Below are 23,684 nucleotides of genomic sequence, written 5' to 3'. Positions count from 1 at the left end.
ACCCCCTTCTGACACAGCACAGTGGGCCTTGCAAGATTCACCCCAGTACTCCCTCCAATTATATGAGGTTTGATCACCTTCCCCTGAAACATCAGTGAAATTCATCCATCTTTTATAGCAGATATGTATAAATTTTGTCAGCTTCTCACTGTTACTGGTGTTCAGCAATTTCTCATCTTACGACCAGCCAGTTCCTCATGGTCTTTTCAGCTGGCAAAGCCTCAAGCCAGAGCCAGGACAACTGCCTGTGTAATGTAAGAAGGTTTAATTTGAAAACAGACACAAAAAGAAGTGTAGACACTCTCAATTACCATGGGTTTAATACGTGGCAGCACTAAAGAAACATTCCTGTGAAACAGTCAGAATGCAGTTCATCTGCCACAGCCAAATGTCTGGTTCCAGGTTTCATAGAGTTCTAGGTCCTTGGAGGAGACGCTGGGCCTCACGGTCCGGAAGGCACTCTCGAAGTCCAGAAAAGTGATGGGCCGCACTTGCTCCGGCATGATGGTTGCAATGTCCATGGACTGCAGGCTGCGGATCGGGCCCAGAGAAGCTTCTCGGCAGAGCTGTGTCATGTCTGCCCCAGAAAACCCATCAGATTTCTTAACTATGAGTTCAAGTTCCTCTTCATTGAGGGAGCAGTGCTCCTTTGACATCAGACGGGTAACTATCTGCTTCCTGGCTGAGGCTTCTGGGAGAGGGATGTACAGTCTCTTCACCAGTCTCCTTCGGGCAGCTTCATCGATTTCCTGGGGCCGATTTGTTGCTCCTACCACTAGAATGCGATCTTCAGAGGAAGTTGTTGCCCCATCTAACTGGATCAGAAATTCAGTCTTTATTCTTCTCGACGACTCGTGCTCCCCCTCTCCACGCTGAGACAGCAAAGAATCAATTTCATCGATGAAAATCACTGCTGGCTGCTGACACCGCGCCACAGCAAACAGCGCACGGACCATCTTTTCCCCTTCACCCACCCATTTGGAAGTCAGGGAAGAGGCACTGATGCTAAAAAAAGTTGCTCCAGACTGGCATGCGATGCACTTGCCTATGAGAGTCTTGCCAGTCCCAGGGGGGCCAAAGAGAAGAATTCCTTTTGGAGGACCACGCAACCCAGTAAAGATGTCTGGCCTCAGCATAGGCCAGACTACGATTTCCTTTATAGTAGCTTTGGCAAATTCAACTCCGGCGATGTCATCCCAGTTGACCGGAGGCCCGTGGTCCATGATCTCGTGCATAATGAGTTCAACCATCTTTGGTTCTATGGTTTTCAGCCGTTCATCCACAGGCAGTGATGGATCTGTTGTTCCCCCGGCATGAGGTTTACAATGTGCTCCTCCGTTTTCACTTCCATCTTGTTTTGGAACTGGAGGAACAAACTTGCCAAATGGACCCCGAGACCTGCCTGCACCCAGGGATTTTTTTACACCTCCATATGATGAGACTGGTGCACGCTGGGGTACGTTTTGAGATTTCTTTTGCTGATCCATCCATAGCTGTTCTTTTGCAGTTTTAAAACCTGAAGTACTGCTCTCTCCATTTCTGTTTCTATGCCCTAAAAAACTACTGGCTTCTGTACTAATGGGAGTCTGGCATGGAGCAAGGCTAGAAGTAACTGTGCTGCCTTCATCAGCCAGACCATAAAATGCTTTTCTTTTCCCAGAACTTGCCAACCATGCAGGTGCAGCTGATTGGTTAAAAAGAGACAGATTTTGTCCATCACAACAGTTACCTGACATTTTCAGAGAACAACTACTGGTGGCTTCTTTACTTCCAAACAGTGGAGTTGCCTGGAAATCTGGATGAACCTGTTTGCTTAAAGAGGCTGAAGCAACAGAAAGTGTATCTGAAGTTTTGGTCACAGGAGGCACACTGCTTTGAAGAGACTTTGAAGAAGAAGGATGCTCCAGATCTGGTCCCTGACTTGCACATTTTGCTGAGCCAGCACAGAGCTCAGTCTCTCTGGCACTGCCAAAGACACTGAGTTTAGAAAGAGCTGGAGCAGCAGAGGCACTGACCCCTTTATCAGCTCGGACACAGGCATCTGCTGGTGCCATCTGAGAGCTCTGGAAAATTTTGCCAGCCTGCATCCTCTCTTGCACACACTTTAATTCAAATACATTATCTGTTGTCAAGGCAGATTGCCACTTGTCACTGTCATTTTGCTGACACTTTGCCAAAGTCAAAATGTTTTCCGCATAGTTATTCAAGCCAGTCTCCAGGTTGCCAGAGTCAATAATTGCAGAGTATTTCTCAGTGTACTTTTTGAACAGGCTGGTAGCACAGACCTGGGAGATCTCAGAGTTTGCCCATGCATACTGAATACGCAGGATTTTGGCACGGTACTCATCTGCCTTCTGTGTGGCTGTGCAGGTGTCAGAGGTAATAGCAAAGTAACTTCTCTGCCAGTCGCTCAGGTGAAGGGAGCTGGGGGTGGGGGCCTCCATCACTGACACTGAAACACACAGGAGATACCTGCAGTTACAAAATGCACTTCACAGCCATTTCCATCGACTGCTTCCCCCCTTTCCTAAATAAATACACATGAAAACATAACATCATTTCAGTTGAGAAAACCCATGCAGTAGGTCTTGCAAGCTACTTAGCCAGTCTGGACACTTTGCCATTTCCAAAAAGCAACCAGCTTTGTGGTGTAAAGGCATTTCAGCTGAGGGTCTCTTTTCTGCCTTGTTCAAAGAAAGAAAAGAAGTAGAAAAAAAAGGCATGGAGGGAGCAAAGAAAAGATGAGAGAGTTTGCTTGCAACCAGAGGTCTCCTGGGGAGGTAAGCAGACTGCAAAGAATGGTAACAGATGGCCAAGCAAAAAATGGCCTTGTTAAATGAAAGCACCAGTGACTTCACTCTTATTTGACAGAATAAGGCACAGTGCAGAGGAGGACAGATTATACACCACTGTTAAATTGATTTCATTTATTAAAGTGATAGTAATAAAAATGAAATAATGAAGTTAATAAATAAAATTATATGCAAAGTGTCTGAGGGAAGCAAAAGTGGAATGAATAAGTCTGAATGCAGTAAACTTTCAGATTAAGAAAATATTTACATTCATAGCAAACATTCAAAATATTTATTCTATGTAGAATGCACTAAAATGTCCCCATTTTACACTTTAGAGAAACAAAGCTCCTGCATGTTTAAAACAATGCTTGTTTCTCAGTCTTAGAAATCACACTTTAAATTTCCTTAGTGATGTTTTTTACTTAAGGAAATAGGAAAGATGACATTTGGCTCAGGAGCCTTTTTGTAAGACTTGAAATTATTTGCTCATGTTTACAATTTATCTTCTTCCTCTGCGATGTATCATGTGGAAATATATTGCTGGTAATGTTAAGAATTCATGATTTCAGAAGAGACACTGGTACAAGCAAAATTAAGAGGAACCTACCACTGCCTCAACAGGGTTTGCAGAAAGCTCATAGAGCAGTGATTCCAATCTCATCTATCCATAAGGGCCATAATTTCCCTTTCTTATTTATTTCAGTAAGCTAATAGGACTTTTTTTCACTAACCAGTATGGACCAACATGTTCCAGCCAGGGAATACTAAAACCAAAAACTATTAAAGTGTAGGTCCATATATTCTGCACCCCTGCCAACAGAGTATGAGTCAACTAACAGCCTTCTTAATCAGCTGCGGACTATGTACGAGTGCAGATGTTCTTACAAGACTGGGGAGAGAACTGAATGAATACAGACAATGAAGGGATACAGGGTGGGGGGGTGTTCCCTCTAATTATTTTCAAAAAGTCTTGCATCAGTGTTAGACAACAGAGTTCACAGTATCATTATTGTGCATAAGATTATATGGCTACACACCTCATAAATAATGAATAAGTAAATCATTCTGTTTTGAATTTTTTTTGGACTTGAGCCCAGCATTGCAGAGCTGTTTAGAAAAGTCAGAATACATTTTACCTGCAAATCTGGTGCCTTTACAAGCAAATCCAATGCAAACAAACGAACAAAAGAATTCCCACAAAAATAAGACTTTCTCTCTGAAAAATTACTGCCCCCTCTTGCACCATGAGAAGTCCAACTTCTGCCTACTGAATCCAGTGCAAATCACATCAAAATCCATCTGTCTCTGAGTGACAGGTGAACAGGAGGTGAAAGGCTGCAGCCTTTTCTCTAAACAACTACTGAACAGCTGTCACTGTGCACATAACTTTTTTTAACTGTTAAAAGTATCTTATGCAACATAAAAGCTAAGTTCAGAAAAAGTTTAATAGCAGGCATTTGCTCCCATACTTTCATAACTTCCATCATTCAGAAAATAAAATCTCAAGTTCACTACCACTTCCTTAAGGATTTAGTAATCAAGCTCACAACACTGAGGGAAAGTCGTAACAAGTGAACAGCGGTAGCCAGTTTAAAATTTGAGTTGGATTTTTCATAGAATCACACTGGGTCAGGCTGGGAGGGCCCACAGTGGGTCACCTGATAGCAGAGTCATCCCTAGACCACCTTGCTGTGTGCACTGTGACTGTGCCCAGATTGTTCTTGAGTATCTCCAGTGCAGGAGACTCCACAACCTCTCTGGGCAATCTGCTCCAGTGCACAGTCACCTCATGCTCAGGTACTTCCCCTACATAGGTTCCTGCACGTTGCCTCTTGTCCTATCGCTTAGCACCGTCGAGAATAGCCTGGATTCATCCTCTTCACACTCTCCTTTTAGATACTTACAGACTTCTTAAGTACCTTCTAGTATCATAGTCTCTCCCCCTATTCTAATCCTTGTTAGTTGTCCTCACAGCCTTATTATTTCTCCCCACGAGACAGACAAGTGCACACACGTTCGGCCAAACCCGATCCCAGACGAGGACATCGCAGTTCCGTGCGAGTGCCTGAAGCTGGGGAGGTTTATCCAAGCGCAGACAAGAATGCTGTTCTGGCACGCAGGGGGCACCCCGGGACGCGGGGCACGCCTCCCGCAGGCCAGGGAACCCCAGGGAAGCACAGGGGCACACCCACCCATTCACTGCCCGCAGGGATGCAATCCAGCCGGGAAGCTGCCCGGGCTCGGCTGAGCCCAGCGCGCACACGGCGCTGCCGCCCCCCCCGGCACCGGCGCCCCTCGGCCCCCCTCACCACGCCAGGACGCCGAGTCCGAAGCCGCAAGGGCTCCTCGGCGGCCTTCGCCGCTCCACACCGCGGCCAAGGGACCCTCCTGGCTCTGGATGGGCTGCGCGGGGCCCGGGGGATCCCGCAGGTCCCGCAGCGCCCCCGCACCCACCGACCGCCGCCTCCGCGGGCCGCGCGCGCCCGCTCTGCCCCGGCCCCGCCCCCGCCCCACCCGCCAATCGGATTACAGGGCTCCGGGCGGGACAGCCAATCAGAGAGCAGAAGGAGGGGCTGAGGGGAGAGAGGCGGGCTCTCTGCGTGACGTCATCGGGCTCCCCAGGGCACCAGGCGGGAAAGCGAGCGAGGGGGCGGGCAGACTCTTCCTATTGGCTGCGCCTGAGGAGCGCTGTCCAATGGGCGTGGGGTCCGTGCCCTGGGGGGCGGGGCCAGTCCCGCCCACCAGCGGCGCGCTGGGCGATGCGCGCGTGCCCTGCACGTACCTCGGGGTCCCCTCTCCGCCTCCCCCGCCCCGCTCCTTCCCATCGCCCGCCCCTGTCTCTCCCGGGTCCTTCCCGGATCCTCTCCCGCCCTTCTTCCCATCGCCCGCTCCGGGTCCCTCCTGGTCCCGTCTCCCTCCTCACCTTCCCCTCTCCTTCCCATCGCCCGCCCCTGGCCCTCCTGTATCCCTCCCGGATCCTCTCCCACCTCCCCCTTCCCGCTCCTTCCCATCGCCCGCCCTGTCCCTCTCGGATCCTCTCCCGCCTCCCCCGCCCCGCTCTTTCCCATCGCCCGCCCCTGTCACCCCAGGGTCCTTCCCCGGTCACCCGCTAAAGCCTCCGCTGGCGCCCCGGGCGTTCCCGTCTGGTCCCGACAGGCATGTCCCGGTGTCCCGCCTGCCGTGCCTTGCCCAGGGCGGCTCTGGCGCGCTCCAGCCCTTGCCACGCGCCTCGGGAAAACTTTTCTGATAAAGGTTTGGTACCCCAGCTGGAAGTGAGAGCAGCTGAAAAGGAAGAGGCTGCCGAATGTCGCGTTTATTGCCTGTCCAGGCCGTTTTCAGTAGCAGCAGAACATGGGAACACGGGGATATGGAGGGTGTGCTGTTCTGTGAAGCAGAGGAGGCCTCACCCGAGCGCACAGTTCAGTGACTAAAGGAGCTGAATTGCTGCGGCTCTTTCGGTGTCAAACCCGACTTTGCCCAGACTGGCAGGGGACCACCCCCATCAGCGCTCGCGGTTACCCACTGTGCCTTCCTCTCCCCGCGGCTGGAAGCCCATCGGGATGCCCTTTGCTCACCGCAGGCGGCCCGACCAGCGCAGCCCAGGGGTCACGCCTTGGCAGCCCCCTCTGTGCCCGGGGAGCTCCACGGGAGGCGCTTCCACGGAAGATGGGCACAGGCACAAAGCCCCGGCTCCCCTCGTGGTTTGGGTGCCAGCGATGGGCACCGACTCCTCTGCGCACACAGCACTTGACCTCCAGGGCCACCTGTTCCATCTCCACCCCTACGGCACAGGCTGCGAGGACACCACGGGCACCTCGGCAGCGTCAGGAGGTGATGCTGTCGGACACTCCTGAACACAACAGTGCGGGACGGGCCTCTTTGGGAGAACTGCTCTGCGGAAGGTCTGAGTAGCAGTAACTGGACTTTGTGGCAGAGGGACAAGATGAATGACACGATGCCTTACAGGGCTAAAGATGGTGACACAAGCAGATGTATCCCATGAGCTGAATCTGATCATGGAGTGCCGAGCTGGATCACACCAACCCACGTCCAAATTAGCACACCAAACTAGATGCAAATTAGTGCACTAAGCTGCAGTTACACCTCTGGTATTAACATAGACACTTGTGTGTGGGTGGACATTTAATTTCCCATGCGAAACATTTCTTGCAGTTACTGTCAGGTTTTTGTTATACATCAAGCTTATTACACCATCAGTGCAGACAGTATATTAAACTGTCTGTGCTAGTATGCAAGTTATCATCTCAGTCCCAGCTGGGCTAACATTTATAGCTTGTGACACTGCTGCCACCAGGTTTTTTCCCAAGGCATGCTTCCCCAGTTCCCCCTGGGCTGCACAGGGGCAGGGAGCAAAGGGGCTTGCAAGCTGCCCCTGGGGACAGAGGCTGCAGCTGGGCAGGGCTAATGACACAGGCCCCTTCCCTGTCCTACCTTATAGCATCAGCTGCAAACCAAAGCCAAGGCTGGGCAGCTGGCTCCAGTGGCAGATCCAGCTGCAGGACTGTTCAGAGCTTTACAGAAGGGTCAGCATCGACCCTGGTTATGTCCAGGTATTTTTCAGACTTATGTTGCTGAGGAGGAAACTTTCCTCAGGGAAATTCGCAAATTCCCGTTTGCAGAGTAATTTGTTAGAAGGACACATTGAGAAGAAGTCATCAATGGTGATAATCAGAGCACTGACTTGATATTAGTGGAGAAGTTGGACCTCTTACAGCACATCTGGCATGAATAAGACAGGAAAAGCTTGGTTAAGAGCAAAGACAGACAGTAATCATAGATTTGTTTCTATTTATTAATGATGCCAATTAAAACCTATATGTCTGTTCAGCAGGGTTTGGGTACAGATTTTGAAGGAAGTCAACAGCTCACAAATTATAATTAGAGAATTAAGCATCCGATTATTTTTCCATTTAGGTCATACAAACTCTACATATGCTAGGTAGGTATTATCCATTGATGGTTATTTAATCTGCCCCCACCAACCTCCAGGTCTTCAGGGTTCTTGGTGTTATTTCTCATTTGTCTTTCAACAATTCAAGTCTCAAGGTTTAGACTGCTGCTGTAAGGCAACTGCAATGTGAGTACTACTCATCACATACATTATCCTTAGAGGAGACACCAACAAAACAACAACCATGAGCATAACTACTCATCACATACATTATCCTTAGAGGAGACCACAACAAAACAACAACCATGAGCATAATCTTACATATAAAGGCAAGAGTAAATTAGAAATTTTAAAACTATAATGCAGTCCAGTGTATAATACATTACCTATACTTTAATAAATACATATCTTTTCAATATTTCACCATCAGTAGTAAAATATATTTATAATCTGTCATTAAGTTTGTAAATACTGTACCAGTTTAAAAAAAAATAAATTGTGGTTACTGAAAAGTTAGCTTTTCCCCTCCTTCTCCAATAGCCGCAGTCTCCCTTGAGATGTGGATATTCTACTAAAGTACAGCTCTGAGATTTTGTAATTATTTTTAATATCAAACAGTGTTAATCGGCACAGACTATTAGCTTTTGCACAAAAGGCACAACAAATGCAGGTTAACATATTAACTATACATAAATACAGTGTTTCTCACAGATATGTTGCAAAGCTACAGAACAGAAACAGCAGTTATGTTCTTCTTTCAAAATGTTCTTTTCAACACTTGTTCTTGAGTTGATTACATAGCCCAGATTTCCTTCTCACATGACCTAACATTAACAGTTTATGAAGGAACTACCAGTTGGGGAGAGGGTGTGAGAGACTGAATACTATGAAGGCCTTCACTAATTACATCATCCTAGAATTTCAGAAAAACTAGAACTGTGAACTTCAGATTTTTGTATTGGGTTAGCCACGAGGAAATGTAATTCTATGGGTCTTGTTCTGTTGTGTATTAGAGTTGTCACTTCTATTAAAACCCCCCAAACTTTTACTTCATTTATATTTTAAATTAGCCTTAACCTAAAGTCTTTGCCAACAGGAGTTTTGGTATCTGGACAACAGCCTTTTCTAAACCTGACACCCACATACTGAAAAATGCTTAAATGAATGTCAGTTTTGGCAACATTTTCCCACAAATGTCTAGAGCGAGCTATATCTAATTCTGGGTTGTTGGGATTATTTCTCCTCTCCTGGGTTTGGGTGTGCATCCTGACTGCATCCCAGCTTTACAGCAGTTTCAGCCTCACACGGTGTGCATCATCTACATGTACTGTGGTTTCCATGGAGAGGATTTCCGTCAAAATCTTATGCTGAGTTGAGTGTTGCCTTACTTTATGCCATTCTTTTTCAATACTTAATAGTCAGATTTTTAATTTCAATTACAGTCACCTAAACCCAAATCAACTCCATTTCATTTCAGTCAAATTATCCTGGATTTACTCTACAATAGCTTTGATCTGAATCTGATCTTTTATTTTTTTTCCCCTAAACAGACCTGGTTATTGATTTCACATACAAAATTCTGATCTGTCTCATAGACAAGGTGTAACTCATCTCTGGCTCCAAGATTCTAGAGTTTTCATAATTTAAAGTTGTAAAATTGTGTCAGTGTCGACCATATGTGCTATGGATGAACATTGTTTGCCAGGTCATGAGAACTGAGTAATGATGTTTTTAAAAAAACTAATAAGAAAAAAGGAAAAACTGCCAGCATTTTCCACTCTCTTCAGTACCAATCTATTGAATTGTGCTACTACAGAAAAGCTTAATTTCATATTGTTTCCATTAAAGAGAATGATGCTATCAAAATTTCTGATACTGTAGCTGAGAGTAAAGTCTTGTGAAATGGCTCAGTCACCTGCTCCTGATCCATGTTTCATGGTCTACATGCAACTTCCCAGCTGTAGGAAGTATAATTGCAAGGGATGGAGGAAGAAAGCTAAATAATTGTGCAAGTTGTTCAAGATGTTTTAGAAGTTAATATGAGCAGTAAAAAGAAGATTAAAATGGAAATGTAGGAATTAATCCTACATATTGTTTTTCTTGGAGTAGCTATTTACGTTGTTCTTATTTCCCTAGAAATAACTGTCTGGAATTTATGTTTTAAAAACAGCAAAAGTACTCTTTGAAGTCAGATATTATTCTGACTTTCATTTTAGCTCCTTACTGTACCTGCCTTTGACAGAATGACATATCAGTGGTTTGTGTCAGGTATATGTGATATGACTTTCTCTGAAAGTTGCTTTCCAGTATTTTCATATTCCATGCATCACTGTTAATGGAAGAAAACCACCAAAGGGGCATGACAGCATATCTGGGGGATTATTTGTCTTAATTTCTATTTTTATTGTCATTTGTTTACTCATTTGTTAGCTAATTTGAGAAATGAAAAGTAACATTTTTGTGATCACATTTCTTAGAACAGTTTCAAGGATTTATTACACAATGAAGTGAGCAGAATGGTAGCCAGAAAATGAAATCACAACTTAATTTCACAGAACATATATTGCAGGTTATTTTCAAGTAATCACTGCTTATAATAACTTGGTTAAAAAATACAGAATACCAGGCAGCATATGGCTTTTGACAAAACTCTTTAGGTGGAGGTTTTAAGAGGCCTCATTAGGAATGATCAAAGTGAAAATCAGAGGCAGCATAACCTATTTGCTGATATTTGTCAAAATGGCTGTTTTAAAAGCCAGCCCTTTACGGGAAAGTAAAGAACCTGCCAGAAGGACAGACAGTGTTCAGTTAGAGGTCACCCCAGTGTGGCTATGCAATGAAGTCTTGAAGTCCTTTGTCCTTTGTTCATTTACAAAATTGCTGCAGCAAGTGTGTCATGACGTGACAGTGCCCCAAATTCTGACCAAGACATTTGTGTGTGCCTATTTAGATAAGCCCCAAACAGGTTACTGCACTTCCCCAACTTGGATTCTTTCTGAAGTCATAGTAATGTTAAATTCATTGCTTATGTCACCTCTCAGTTTCATCTGTGAGGAAAGGAGTGGGTGTGCTAGAGGTGAGTGGGGACAATGGAGGGAGCACTAACCCTTCTGCTTCCACTGCCTGATTGATTGCAAACTGGTAAGAAATGACAGCTCAAGTCTCCCTGGCTATGTGCATCCTGAAAACAGGCAAGTTAAAATTACAGTAAAGAGAAGGAATTGCTAAGGTTACAACACAAGTTGCTGGCAAGGATTTTGCTACTGCAGCTGGGCTATATAACAACAGGTTTTGTAATTTTTTTCCTTCCTAATTTGACTTTCCCACCTGCCCCTAAAGTAAAACTTGGCAACACAGAGAAAGCCAGTTAATTACCTCATCTCCACTTGTACTTCACTGCTGTTACTGCTGGTGGTGGTGGTTTTGCTCCCATGTTTTCAGAAGATCAGTTGCCAGCTGTGAGATGTGCTGCCAGGCAAAGTTGATGTGGGCAGATTCCACTGTGCGGGAACAAATAGCAAAACGGAGCACAAACTTCTCTCGCAGATGGCATGGGACCAGATGAATCTTCTTGGCCTCATTTATGCTCTTAAGAAGTGCCTCGTTTAGTTCATTCGAGCCCTGAAATAATTGTAATTCAATGGATATGGTAATGAATTGCAGAAGAAAGTCTGGAATATGTAAATCCTACTAAGCAGCCAAGCCCAAGTACCACCAGTAACAAGCAGCCATTTTCTCATCTCTCAGTGCTTTGCTACCAAAGGATTACAAAAAAATGACAGTGTAAGAGAGAATTTTTGAGTTACAAAGAGATTTATGGATTACCTTGAGTTTAGAAGCAGTGTTCACACTGGAGCATTTGTTATAGCTGAATGCTTTTATGTGCTCTAAGGCCATGAGCTATGTAAAAGCATTCCTTATTGCATCCATGTCATTACACTCTTCTTGGATCTAATCAAATAAACATGGAGGAAGTTTTGCAATGGGATGTACTAATTTTTGTAAAACAAACCTTCCAATCTTCACTTAAGCATGACTGCTGTGACAGAGTTTTTTGAATATGAATATGAAAATCTTACTCTTAATTAAGAAATTGTTAAGGCAATGTATTCCTGGCATAGGTAAGTTTTGTGCTATCAGTGGAAGCCCTAAAAAAGTATTTGCCTCGAGTTCTATAGGAAGTGTCCACCACAGAATTCTACAGAGTGGTTTTTTTGTGGGAGGGAATTTAGAAATGTGATAAACTGAACCACCCAGTGGAAGCAAACAGTCTTCTGCATTCTGAGAAATAAAGATATAAATGTTGAATATCTTGCAGAGGGTCAGAGAGACTCTACATGCCTGCAGTATTGAATTTCATCTCCTTCTAATGTACTTCACTTTCCTTGTGCTCAAATAGTGAAAGTGAGGAGTACTGGGTCTTTTTCAGGTTCAGCTAATATTGATTCAATGGTTCTCCTAGTTCACGTCCATTAGCATTTGAAAATAAAACAAAAGTTGTCATCAGATTTTCAAAAATAATAGTAAATCACTTTAAGTGAAAAGAATGAATGAAGACTTCTCCCAAAGCTTGGGATTTTTGTCAGATTTAGCATCACAGGGTGAAGTGCTAGGCACCTATCTTTGACAGTCTTTGTTACTCAAATTAAAGGAACCTGTCTGTCTACCTTTTATGTCAGCAGACTGAGGGATGGCTCAAGCTTTGCTGAACAGTTTGCCATAATAGTTTAGGATATATCATGTTGATCTGGAGTGCTGTAATTTTATTCTTTGGAGAAGTATCTTAGCTATTGCACAACCTTTAGTCTTTCTATTACACTTGAAGTTGCTGAATTGCAAGATATTCTTGGAATATCTGCGCTTTTCCATAGTGTTCCTTTACTGAACACTGTGGTAAAAGAGTTTTGTTACTGTAGCAGCATAGGTCTTCTTGAAAACACCCATATCAGAAAACATCATATCACAAATCTAGGCAGGTGTGACTTTCCTGCTTAGCCCTTTCCATACAAAACCAAAGCATAAGGCAGACAGTTTCCCACTGGCAACAAGGATATCATTTTCATATTTTTGGATCATATCAAGAGGTAGAGTTGAACCCAAGTCAAAACCTTGTTCTGACTTAGCACAAGTTATTAGGAATTTTTTATGACATCCTGAAATTCATGGCTTAGGCTTACTTCTAGGAGATATGCATGCAACTGGAATGCTCCTAACTAAGAAAATGGACCAAATTTGGTGTTTTGCAAGTCCCTGCCTATTGTGCATCCATCACTGGTGACAATGATGTCTTGCTTTCTTATCAAAGGTAATACATTATTAAAATGACAATCCTTGCCTTTAATATGAAATGCACAGCAGTGACTTTTAGGCAATACAAGCAGTTATATGATGTTAAGTTGACAGGGGTGAGGGGAGGAAGAAGAAAGATTTATGTGTCTTTCTTCTGTTCTACTCTCACAGCTCCACCTTAGGGCTGCTGTGACACTCAGGTGTCACGTCAAATTGAAGTCAGTGGTGACTAATCTTCTCCCAGAGCTTTGAGAAGCCAGCTTTGATTGAGTCTGTGAGCTTCAATAAGACAGCATTCTCACTCCCTTGGAGAAATGACTAGCTTGACTTGTATTCATCTGCAGTCATGACAAGGAGGCCAAAAACTAACCCTTTGGCATGATACATTTGATGAAATAATTATAATATGAAAGTCATAGGTAATTAGTCCATTTGCTCAACAGTGTGAAAGGCAAAACATTGAAAGTTACAGCTAAGCAAAAAAATAAAAAAGGGGTCCTCAAGAACAAAGGAAGGAGGAAAGAAATATTTCATACTTTTACAGCTGTGCTGTATGATATAGTTAAGATCCCCTGACCATTAGTGCTAATGTAACTACATAAAAGTTACAAATATCTTGCTTTGAAGATGTGTTTTAATAAGAATTACAAAAATCACAGAGTTTTGAAGGAGTGTTGTAAAAAAGGAAATGAAGCTGCAAAAATAGCTATAAACCCCTCTTTATTTAAAAGCTTGTTAGTTCTGTTTTCTTTTTCTCAGCCAGGTAGGCAGACAATGAAAACACTGCTATTTCAGCATTGTTTTTTGGTAGAATCAGGCCTTTATTCTACAATTTGTCCAAAAGTTTCTTAACTAGGGGTTCAGTATTTACCTCGTACTGTAAAATTGTCTTTCCCTGTAGATGTAATTTCTTGCTCTGGATCATCAGGGACAGGAGAACAGATGTAGATGAGCTACTGGTCTGATCAAAAGTGACAAATCCTGTGTTGCTATGCTCTATTTCACCAGACTGTTCCTTTAAAGTAAATGTAGAGCACTGACTAACAGCTGTCTCTGGATCTGCTGAACTAGTGTTTGCTTGTTCCATGTGAGAGAGCAGACTGCAACCAACATCTTGTTATTGAGCAATAAAAGCCACAGAACTCATTCCTCAAAGTCTTTTAAAAGTTCTTGTTAGGAAAGATATTATACTCATGTTTCCACTTACTGAAAAATTCCCCATTCTTTAATCTGTCTGGCCCTCTAGGGCCAGTTCTTTTTTTTTTTTAATTTTATTTTAAACAATATAAAAATAAATTCAAACCAAACAATTTTCCTACTCCAGATGAATTCAACATTACTTTATTGTTAAAGATTTGTTATCTTCTTCAGCCAGTTGCATCAAACTCAGGTAACTGGGGCAACTAAATGACTGATGAAAGAATTTGTGAAAAGTAGTAATACCACACTACCCAGAAGGAGCCAAGATGTGCTTGCAAGCCTTCAGAAAAGCTAAAAGCTCTTTTAGGCATCATGTGAACTAGAAAACACTAGTGCTGTTATTATTGCTTGGTGGTCAGATTCAGTGTCACAATCCAGTTCTTTACAGAAGCTTAAGTTGCAAGCTCTTCTATAAAATGAGTTCATTACCTAAAATAAGACACTGATCCTCTTTTAGTGTCTGATTAAACAAATGAGCCTTCCCAGCTACTGTAGCTTTTATGGTTCAAATGCAGAGTGAGTTTTCTGATTTCTGTTGGGAAAGGTCTCTACATAAATGAGCTTTAAGAGATTTTGGGGAATAAAAGACCAAGCAGGGCAAAAGGATCATGTTCAGCAATAAAAAGCAGGCCAGGGGAAAGGGCAGTTGCAAAGCTGGCCTCCCATGTAGCCTGTTCTTATATATATCTTGCTTCAATTTTCCCTGACTATAGAATTTTAGAAATAAAAAACTATTCTATAAAAAAAAAGTGCTTAGTACTCTAATTTTTATCTATGATAGTCATATATATGAAATTAAAGATCCACTTATAGAAATTAACTTGACAAGAAACACATAATACACATATACACACATATCACATACAGAAGTCTAGGGAAATATACTAAAATAATCATCTTTATCAAAGCTCATCAAACATAGGATAGAACAGTCATTTTGTATGACTCATTACAACATTTGTTTGCCTTGACTATATAATTCCATACCTTAATATGCTTGAATTTCTCTTAAGCTTTTGATTAAATTTTAACAAAATTGTCTTAGGCTTCTTTCTTTAATCTGATTTGATCTATATGAACTCCCTTTACCTTTCTCAAGAAATAATCAAGTATATGAACTACGAACACTATATTCAATTGCAAATTACTGTGTTGCTATAAAACACGACAGGAGAAATAGGAGGTCTTAACTGCCTTACCTTCAGCCGAAAACAGACCAGTCCCAAGACAACCTCAGCACAGATCTCAAATCTTTCATCCTGAAGGACTAAGTGTTCAAATTGATGTGACAGCCTGACATGCTGAGAAGAGAAAGATAGTATCTATATTGTATAAATTTATCAAGAGAAAAGGTGTGCTAAAGTATTTTCCATTCCTTTTATTTGTTCTTTCTTCTGATATGTGATAACATCCACACATCACCATCTGTTTATCTTAATTTACATCCCATTTATGACTTCGAGAGACCATGTTGAGCCATTGCAGTATTAGTAGTTCAACCTATCTTAGACAGTACTAGTCTGTTTCTTAATGAGACATTTCAGCACAATTTCATATGACACCATATTAATAGTAAATAATTTCAATGATTCTCCTTTAGGTTTTCTGCCACTGCCAGTTTTGGCTGAGAATAGCTAAGGAGTCCAAAAGTCTTTAGAGGGAAAGGGGGAAATGCACAGATACAGAGAGAGAAAGCTGTCACAACTAAACTGGAAAGGTACACTTTTTAGAATAGTTCACTTAATATGAGTATCTGCAAAGAAGGAGAGAACTTGCTTACTCTTCTGACCTGGGTGCTCAGGTTCAGTTGAAAATAAAGGTGATGGCAGTAAAATCAAGAACATGAATATCAAATCTCAGCAAACCTGTTGATAAGTAACTAGAGAAAGAATGACATTGGTAAAGCTCAGGAAACAAGTGTCTTCCAAAATCAAATAAATAGGAAAAATACCAACAGGCATACTAACAACTGGCTGGGAAATCTTAACATGTCAGTGATACTGGTAAGCTCATATTATGTTTGGCTTTACTTTCTTCCAAACAGAAAATGAAAAAAAACCCAAAACCAAAACAAGAACTCATATTCTCATCAGGTATCTGCAGTACCTATCCAGTCCCCCTCTCTCTGGCTATATCATCAGCTTAGTGCTCACTACCCTAAAAAAATAAACAAAACAAAAACAAATCAAAAGGAAGACAACAGCAGCAACCAGCTATTAGAATTACAGTTTGTCTTCATGCAATAACATCAAAAATATCTGAAACATATGAAATATAAGATTAAAGCTTCTTTAGCTTTTATATATTTATGATTGCAAATAATTTTACAAAAATAATCAAGTAAGCCCATGCCTTTTTTTGCCTTTGCACTTTGACTTTTTGGAAATTCAAGGACAGATATCAAACCAAAATGAAACATTTCACTTTGGGTCACAGGGTTAAATGTGGAATGTTTCATCTCATGGAAACTTTTTCCACAAGGACAATAAGGCAAAACAGAAATTACAAGAAAGGAAAAAGAAACACAACACATTTTGCAATCTTAATCATAGCTTTCTGATGGCTTTTTTATTTCTTAAAATAGAAAAACATAGTTTATATTGAATCAAAACATTGCTTCAAAACCTTCATACTGGGCATACTGGTACCCTACACAACCAGCCAGTCTTCCTGTTGTTGCCACTTCCCCTCTGCTGTTTGTTACATCCATATATCATCTCCCTCTAAAATTAGCCTAAAAGCACTTCGAGCCAGGAATAAGACCAACAAAATGCCCAACCCTTTCCAAGGCATCTGAATGTTCTGCAAATACGAAGAGCGTAAGTTTGCAGCTACAAAAACTGACCAGAAGTATCTATATACATACAGATACTTGCATGCATAAGTGCATGGAAAACATATGTGTAATAGACATACGTGTTGTAATGGTCTTTCACGGTCTCCTCACGTTCTATAGCTTTAACCAAACATGTCTTTTACACAGCTCTGCAAAAGTCCACAATGCACATACTGTGCCTTGGAAATCAAAGCCATAAACCAGATCATGTTCAATGAGATAAGAATTTCACAAATTTTTCACTGAATGTAATCACCAACTGTATTTCATCAAAATTTATCTGGGTAAGAATTGAATGAAACAAAAATTGAAGATTTGGCTTACTGCAAGAAGTTTGTACAAGAAAGTTCTGGACCCATCCTGAACATTTTATAGCAGATATTTATGTTCATTTTTTGCACTAAAGGATTTTTCAGGATTTTGAAAGCAATAAAAGTGAGGGAAAATAGAAATGATTCAGTAAGTCACAAACCAAAACTTTTAGAAGTATTTTGCATTCATGTCTGGATGGAAGTACTTTTATTCACAGCCAGATTTAAGAAGTAGCAATAACTGGTAAAGACACTGGGGGGCACCAAGAGTTTCAGATTTTATAGAACTGGAAGGAAAGAAAGTGGTGTTTTAACAGGAGTTTCACGTGTAAAGCTTTGCTCAAATACAGTTACCCAAGGCCCTGCACCTTTGAACCATTAGCTATTGTCCTGAATTGCTCTTACAAAGATTACTGCAACAGTAAAGTTAAATATTATTAAGTCTGGAAGTTCAAACTCTGTAAAACCAAAGGGCTTTTAGGTATCACAACTTTTTCTGAGAGTTCAAAAGCTGTACCCATACTCTGGATGTGAGCACTGCAATAACTTGCAGGAGCACACGCGGCTTTAGTGCTTCAGTTTTTCAAGACAGGCAGGTACACTGTGAAAATAAAGTCCTGTTTGTAGAACTGCAGGCACTGAAACTAAGGACAGGAAGGAAGGAGAGGTAAAACCTGACAGGCTGTTCTCAATTTTGTGCTGAATGTGTATATACTAAACCTGACCTATGGATATTTTCACCCTCCAAGTGCTTTTGATTTTGATATCTATGTCATGCTGTGTCCCTAGCACCATTAACTTAAAGTTGGTGTACAAATATTATTTAACCTTTCAAATTTATTTTATTTAACACTGCCATGTAATTGAGCAAAAAAGTGGACATACACAAACCAACTCACACCCTGTTTATAGCAGTATCATCTGAGCATACTTGTCTAGTATAAGGTGTCCCTGCCCATGCAGGGAGGTTGGAACCAGATGATTTTTAAGGTCACTTGCAAGCCAAGTCAATCTATCATTCTATGATTTAGGGATTTGGACAATCTCTTCATTGTGTGGGTTCTCAAAGTGGAATCACAAGGACAGTGATAGTGTCCTGAAATTTCTTGATATACAGGAACAGAATACCAGCCCTGTTCTTCACAGTGAAATGTACCTCTCTCAAGAAAAGAAGCTTGTAAGGAATTTTCATGTCACTATTATCTCAGGTAAACAACCATTGCCCTTCTACAGTGAGAAGTCAAACAAGAAAGGGATCTAATGAATTTGGCTACTTAGGATTAAGAGAAAAATCTTACGTAATCAGTCCTAGGAGCAGTAAACTTGTGAGGCATTAAGATGTGGTCTCTTTTTAAAAATCTATATTTCTATATGTACATTTGTGAATATAAATAGAAATGCTTCTCCATTGAAGTGTTCTAATTTTTGGGCCAAGCCTTCAAGAGCTAAAATAGTTTTTGATTGCAGGGAGCTTCTCTGAAGCATCAGAATACACTAATGTGTGTGTGTATGGCCAAACTTCGCAAACGAAGATTTGGGCAGGGCTCTCCCCACGTGGGTGTGTGCCCTTTAAGCCTGTGCAGTGGATTTTTAGGTGAGGCACAGCGTGCGCAGAACTCGCCCCACCGTTTAAGTCCCAAGGTCCATTTGCCACGGCCGAGAGAGCTTGGACAGTGACAGTGAAGTCCTCAGACTGTCTACAGCCCCCAGTACTAACCAGGGCTGACCCTGCTCAGCATCCAAGATCTGATGGGATGGGATGGCAGGGAGGCATTGAACTGCCAGGGGATGGTCCCCACTGAGACTCAAACTCAGGTCCTTGGGACTCAGAGTCCAGAATGCTCTCCTTTACACCACAGGACCGCCCCTATGAATACACTACTGTGTACATGCAAATGAGCATTCTGGCCTAGTCATGGTCACTTCATCCTTTTCCTCCTACAGATGTCACATTTTGCCTGCCTTAGCTTGCATCCCACTACACTCTGAAGGAAAAGGCTTCAAAAGGATCTTCTCAACAGCCACTTAGACTATGCCACTCAGCCTTCAGCATTGCTCTTTACAGTTCCAGTTTCTTGGACTCTGCTGTTAATTTTTAATGGAATTCATTATCCTTGGTGAAGAAAGAACCAAGTGGTATGCTGATTACTTCTGGCCCTATGGAGGATTCAGGTAAGTCAGAATAAGAACATAGGGACAGCATACAAAAATACACTAACTCCTAAATTTCTCAAATTACTTCTGAGCTCTTTGAGGGAATTTTAACCAGTCCTTAAAGGAGTAGTAGATGATCAAACAGTTTGCAAATGGGCCATTTACAAATGGGCCACTTGGGTTTCGCATTTATACTGAATCTGAGTAGTTGGAATCAGTCCAGAAGATGGTTATTGTTGTTGGTTTTGCCCTCTTTGTATATCTCTTCTGTGGCTTTGGGACTTAACTCCTGAATTTGTAATTGTCTCTCTCCACATCCTTCAAAGACGACTGTCCTCCCCTTTACCATTGCTTTAAAACCTATATTTTGCAATAGGTTAATATGCTGTGTGCGAGAATGTGCATAACAAATGTTTGGAAAACAAAAAAAGTTACTGTATCTAAATCCAAGTCACACATTCTCATGTTCCAGGAATATTTTAGTTCCTAAATGCCATCCTCAAGCAAATGGCAGGTTGCAGTGGTTACCCAGTCATAAACCTTAAGGCTGCAAACAAAACAAACATCTTTTTCTTAAAACATACTAATAAAAGAGGGGAAGAAAAGAAAGAAAAGAAAGAAAAGAAAAAAGAAAGAAAGGAAAGAAAGAAAGGAAAGAAAGAAAGGAAAGAAAGAAAGGAAAGAAAGGAAAGAAAGAAAAGAAAGAAAGAAAGAAAGAAAGAAAGAAAGAAAGAAAGAAAGAAAGAAAGAAAGAAAGAAAGAAAGAAAGAAAGAAAGAAAGAAAGAAAGAAAGAAAGAAAGAAAGAAAGAAAGAAAGAAAGAAAGAAAGAAAGAAAGAAAGAAAGAAAGAAAGAAAGAAAGGAAGAAAGAAAGAAAGGAAGAAAGGAAGGAAGGAAGGAAGGAAGGAAGGAAGGAAGGAAGGAAGGAAGGAAGGAAGGAAGGAAGGAAGGAAGGAAGGAAGGAAGGAAGGAAGGAAGGAAGGAAGGAAGGAAGGAAGGAAGGAAGGAAGGAAGGAAGGAAGGAAGGAAGGAAGGAAGGAAGGAAGGAAGGAAGGAAGGAAGGAAGGAAGGAAGGAAGGAAGGAAGGAAGGAAGGAAGGAAGGAAGGAAGGAAGGAAGGAAGGAAGGAAGGAAGGAAGGAAGGAAGGAAGGAAGAAAGGAAGGAAGGAAGAAAGGAAGAAAGGAAGAAAGGAAGAAAGGAAGAAAGGAAGAAAGGAAGAAAGGAAGAAAGGAAGAAAGGAAGAAAGAAAGAAAGAAAGAAAGAAAGAAAGAAAGAAAGAAAGAAAGAAAGAAAGAAAGAAAGAAAGAAAGAAAGAAAGAAAGAAAGAAAGAAAGAAAGAAAGAAAGAAAGAAAGAAAGAAAGAAAGAAAGAAAGAAAGAAAGAAAGAAAGAAAGAAAGAAAGAAAGAAAGAAAGAAAGAAAGAAAGAAAGAAAGAAAGAAAGAAAGAAAGAAAAAAAGACATATAATTTTTGTGACAGTTGAGATACAGGAAAAAAAATTTATGAAAAGATTGTTGCAGATATCTTTAGTTTTCTATATAGAAACTTCCTAATCACGCAACAAAAAGGGTGGCTTCTTAGGGATATACAAGTGGGTTTCCCTCTTTATCAAGCTCACTGCTATTCAAAATCTCAAATAACTTTTTAAGTAACACCTGGATGCAGAAAAGAAGCCTAACTAGAAATCTATAAACACTGCATAGATCGTCCTAAATTTTTCCATGACTTAGGAGCTGATGTGTCTTTTTTTTTTCCTTAGGTGACCACAGCATCTGTGTTAGGATTTTTATAAGGTCAGAAAGGAATTGAAACCCTGGGTCCCACAAGGACCTAGCCCTGCATCTGAACAGGTATGCCTTGGTATGACACAACATGAAGAGGAATGATATGCCTTAAGCACAGATGGATGGACATACAACAATTACATGGTCTGTGACTGAATGCTATATTCCAAATGAAGGCATCTACTTCCCCAGGTTTGGCCTAGGGCGCTGTTTGAAACCTCTCTTCTTCTGCCTGACACTTGTCCTTTCTCTAGGGCAATTCCTTAATAACACAACAGAAAGAGACCAGTTCTTCCCACTTCCCCAGCTCCAGCCACTCTGCTCTCCACTGGAAGTTTGCAATACCTGCCTCTGCCACCGTTCCTGGGTCTCTTCTCATTCTACCAATGTCCACTCAATCACCCCCTGTAATAAATGCAACTTCAGAAATAATCTGGCATCTATAAGGCTTCCCTTAAAACCCTCCTAAAAGTCCTCACGAACATAAGAGACAGTGCCAGCTGGGTACCCCCTGGATTGCCTTTGCCAGCAATGGAAATCTAAAAGCTGTCATTTGAAAGATGCTACAACATGCTTAAAAGAAAGCAATTTTTCAAGGTCAGGCACTGGGATGAGCAGTGTTAAAGTCCAGTTAACAAGTGAAGTTAAATTCGAAATCTCTTTTCATTTGGAAACTTGTCCATAGGTTTGAAAATGCAAACCAGTGTCAGGCTGGTTAACACACTTCATTACTACTCTACCCAAAGAAAAGCCACCACAATGTATCTGGAGCTCAGAGTAATTCCTGAGAAGAGAAGAAAATGTACAAGATATGAAACATATTTCTAATTTTTATTTTGCAGCTACTGATGTAACTTTACCAACATGTCTGAAAACTCACAAGATATCTTAAATTCTGCTAGTGCAGGGAGCAAATGAAATACAATTATATCTTGAAATTTAAGTGCAGCAGAGGCTTGTTGGAGATAGAAATTACTTTTTTTTCAAAGATGCTCTGGAACCCACTGAATCAAACCAGCATTCATTGGTGGGAGTGGGTAGGGGGTGAGGAGAAAGTAAATAGTTCCAGTTTGAAGAAGCAAATAGTAAGCCAAATTCTGCACTTATCTGCAATTATCCCTCTTGCCCTTTCATAACTTATTTTATATCTACACTGGAGAACAATGTAGTCCTTAATAAAACATAAAACATACACACTTAGTTCAACAAGCCCTTGGAAATCTAGATGTCTGAATTACCTTTACAAATAAGGAAATATATTATAAGGCTTTTACTTTGGATTCACTATTTTTAAGAAAAGATTGATTTGTTTAGCCTTCCTGAGCTGTACTGTCACAGAAAATATCAAAACTTGGTCTTCAGCTATGATTATATGGCTAGACAGTCAGGGAAATATCTGGGAGATGAGGAAAGAGGGAATTTCTTGAATGTAAATACTGACCTGCAGAAGCCAGCCTGACAAAAGGCCATGCAATTGATGTGAGGCTTCTCTCAGTCAGAGACTTAGCCCTACTTAAAAACTTGGCATCATACTGAAATAATTGCAGTCTCCAGAATCTAACTTGAGAGAAAATCCCACTAGGAATGGTAATGGTAGCCTAGTAAAGGGATAGCAAACCTCATAACAATTTTTCATCAGAAACATGCGTATCAGATTGACACCAGGATGACAGAACATCAAGACTGCCATAGCTGCCAAAATTTATTTCTGAAAGCCTCATTAAGGATAGAAATATAATTTTGATACTGGGAGAACCAATTGAAAATTACAGTGTGATTAAAATAAGAAGCAAAGATGGTAGCCTCCCTTCCAGAACCTTTCAAAACTGAAAGAGACTTCCTCATGCAGTGATTTTACAAGGGTGGAAAGAAGTCTTTCTCAGGAATTCTTCTGTTTAGTACCAAATATGTGATACTAAATGTGTGTCTGCAGGGAGTTTGGTATGCCAGACCAGACCTCTAGCTAATGGATATCTTTGTAAATATTTAGAGCCAAGTCATGGATCTCCCCTAACTAGAAGTTTCCCTAAACTTCATAAAGATGAAAGGTATGCTTGAATTTGACTTTACTGCTACAGAGGAAGTCTTTATATAATTTAGACTGGTGCCAGATGTGGTTTTTTAGTGATTAAAACCCCCTTCTTTTTACACCAAGAATAAACTTAGTACTTATAACAATGTTAACAAACTGTAAATTGTGCACTTCTTTTTTTAATAAAAGATGTATTTTAAACAGGAAACAAAGCAGCAGAAGAAGCAAATCATGTCAAATAAGTCACTGTACCCCTTAATAATAATCTAAACATGTTATCTATGTATGCACATGAATAAAATAAAGATGTAATGAATATACATGTGTTTTCACATTAGAACCATGGGTGTGCTCTGCCTTAATTGGAGAGGTC

General features: G+C 41.3%; 2 protein-coding genes across 6 annotated transcripts in view; both read right to left on the bottom strand.

The window, feature by feature from the left end:
• Positions 1 to 248: 248 nt before the first annotated feature.
• FIGNL1 (fidgetin like 1) lies at positions 249 to 5,278 on the bottom strand. 3 transcript variants are annotated; one of them, XM_071553001.1, is made up of 2 exons: positions 5,105 to 5,278; positions 249 to 2,452 (listed from the first exon to the last, which is right to left on the bottom strand). In XM_071553001.1, the coding sequence occupies exon 2, from the start codon at positions 2,442 to 2,444 to the stop codon at positions 372 to 374; it is 2,073 nt and encodes a 690-aa protein (XP_071409102.1). In that variant the 5' UTR covers positions 2,445 to 2,452; positions 5,105 to 5,278; the 3' UTR covers positions 249 to 371. The 3 variants fall into 3 exon arrangements, with proteins under 3 accessions (XP_071409102.1, XP_071409100.1, XP_071409101.1); XM_071552999.1 differs by lacking the exon at positions 5,105 to 5,278 and adding an exon at positions 4,988 to 5,075; XM_071553000.1 differs by lacking the exon at positions 5,105 to 5,278 and adding an exon at positions 4,810 to 4,860.
• Positions 5,279 to 7,590: 2,312 nt separating this feature from the next.
• Positions 7,591 to 23,684, bottom strand: part of DDC (dopa decarboxylase) — an 80,622-nt gene continuing 64,528 nt past the window's right edge. For all 3 annotated transcript variants that reach the window (XM_071553626.1, XM_071553627.1, XM_071553625.1), the window contains 2 exons: positions 15,396 to 15,497; positions 7,591 to 11,328 (listed from right to left, as the gene is read on the bottom strand). In XM_071553626.1, coding sequence (XP_071409727.1) covers positions 11,110 to 11,328; positions 15,396 to 15,497 — 321 coding nt within the window. In that variant the 3' untranslated portion in view covers positions 7,591 to 11,109. The remainder of the gene's footprint in view (positions 11,329 to 15,395; positions 15,498 to 23,684) is intronic.

Source organism: Pithys albifrons, chromosome 4, assembly GCF_047495875.1.
Source record: "Pithys albifrons albifrons isolate INPA30051 chromosome 4, PitAlb_v1, whole genome shotgun sequence".
NCBI classification, from domain to species: domain Eukaryota; kingdom Metazoa; phylum Chordata; class Aves; order Passeriformes; family Thamnophilidae; genus Pithys; species Pithys albifrons.
This window is presented reverse-complemented; position numbering and strand designations above follow the sequence as displayed.